This window comes from Nicotiana sylvestris, chromosome 2 (genome assembly GCF_000393655.2).
Source record: "Nicotiana sylvestris chromosome 2, ASM39365v2, whole genome shotgun sequence".
In the NCBI taxonomy this organism is placed as follows: Eukaryota; Viridiplantae; Streptophyta; class Magnoliopsida; order Solanales; family Solanaceae; genus Nicotiana; species Nicotiana sylvestris.
The window spans coordinates 184,853,176-184,854,915 of NC_091058.1; the positions used below are offsets into that span (position 1 = coordinate 184,853,176).

The window sequence follows — 1,740 nt, forward strand, 5'->3', positions numbered from 1 at the left end:
CATAAGCAGCATCTTGAAGGGGATAATAATGTGGTGGGACGATAGGAGGCACATATGATTGGCTGAATGACCTGCGGGCTCCCCTCGAGCTTGAAACCATCATGGCTCCCTCTTCACTCCCATTTCTGTTCATAAAACCCTCTGAACCATTTGGAACATCTGGTAATGTTTCTTAAAAGCAGCATGACTCAAGATTCGACCCGTTTTTAGCCCACTTTCTACCATCTCCCCAATTTTGATAGCCTCAGCAAATAGCTTACCCACAACAGACATCATGTTCTAGAAGTAGTTAGCCTCTTGGGCCTGCAGAAAGACCGTGACCAATTCAATTTCGCCCATTGGTGGCTTTACCCTGGCAGCTTGCTCACGCCATTTGACGACATATTCACGGAAGCTTTCTGCGGTGTTCTTTTTCAAATTGGACAAAGAGTTTCTGTCGGGAGCGATGTCCACATTACATTGGAACTGGCGAACAAAATCTCGAGCCATATCGTCCCACACATGCCAATGGGTAATTTCTTGATCCGTATACCACTCAGAAGCAATTTCGGAGAGGCTTTCCCCAAAATAGGCCATCAGCAGCTCCTCTTTTCCACCAGCACCCCTCAATTGGTTACAATATCGTTTCAGATGAATGACTGGGTCTCCATGCCCATCGTACTTTTCAAATTTTGGCATCTTGAAGCTAGCTGGCAAGTGAACATGGGGAAACATATAGAGGCCCGAGTATGAGACACTCTTTTGGCCACTCAGATTTTGCATGTTTTTCAGGCTTTGTTCCAAGCTCTTCATCTTTCGAGCCTTTTCCTCTTGCTCTGGATTTTTAAGCACCTTTTCTTGCTCTACCGAGAGATCATATTGCGGAGGTTGAGTGAAGGAGTACGGGGTCACATATGTTATTTCTGGTTGAAGTTGTGGACCCTGAAAGATGAACATTGGAGGTGGTACCCTTGAAGTCGGTGCCTGGGGGTGAACCACAGAAGGCATGCCCGGATCATTGGAGGGCATTGGAGGGTTCCTGCATGTCACAACCCTAAACCCGAACCCGGTCGTAATGGCGCCTCTCGTGAAGACAAGGCCAGCCGACACTACCCATTTCAGTATTTAACAATTAAACATTTAGAAATAGTCTAATTATGATCAAATAAACTAGGGTTTGAGCAATTAATAGCATAATTCGCAGAAAATAACCCAACACAGCATGATACCGGGGTGTCACTAGTCATGAGCATCTGACAAAACGGAATACTCCAAATCAAACTACAGAGTTTTATATAGAAAACCAAGAACATGAAGAAGTAAGATAGGGAAGAGCTCCAGGCTGAAAACGCCAACAGCTACCTAGAGACTCGTCGGATCCGCCAGAGTCGGGAATGATCAGCACTCGGGAGCGAGACCAGATACGCTTGAATCTGCACACAGGGTGCATGGAATAAAGTGAGTACTCCAACTCAGTGAGTAATAATCATAAATAAAGACTGAAAACATGAAATCAAGTAAGGCACAAAACATGCTATAATGAAGCAGTAAAACCAGTGAAAGATAGGTAAAAATCCTTTAACTCAAATTTAACTTCATGAAAAGCCTTTTTCAACAATTAAGCATGGTAATTGATAGGCAGTTAAGAAAAGATAAACACATAAAGGTTCGCCCCTCGGGCACCGTATCAACAAATCTGCCCCTTGGGCAACATCTTAGAACAATACCAGCCCCTCGGGCTCAATCTCATATCACAATAGG

The 1,740-nt window shown here is 44.4% G+C and overlaps 1 protein-coding gene across 1 annotated transcript; it reads right to left on the bottom strand.

Annotated features, from left to right (window-relative positions):
• Nucleotides 1–279: 279 nt before the first annotated feature.
• Nucleotides 280–987, bottom strand: LOC138886057 (uncharacterized). Its single transcript, XM_070167083.1, has one exon. It carries the CDS (start codon nucleotides 985–987, stop codon nucleotides 280–282), a length of 708 nt encoding a protein of 235 aa, XP_070023184.1.
• Nucleotides 988–1,740: the final 753 nt, after the last annotated feature.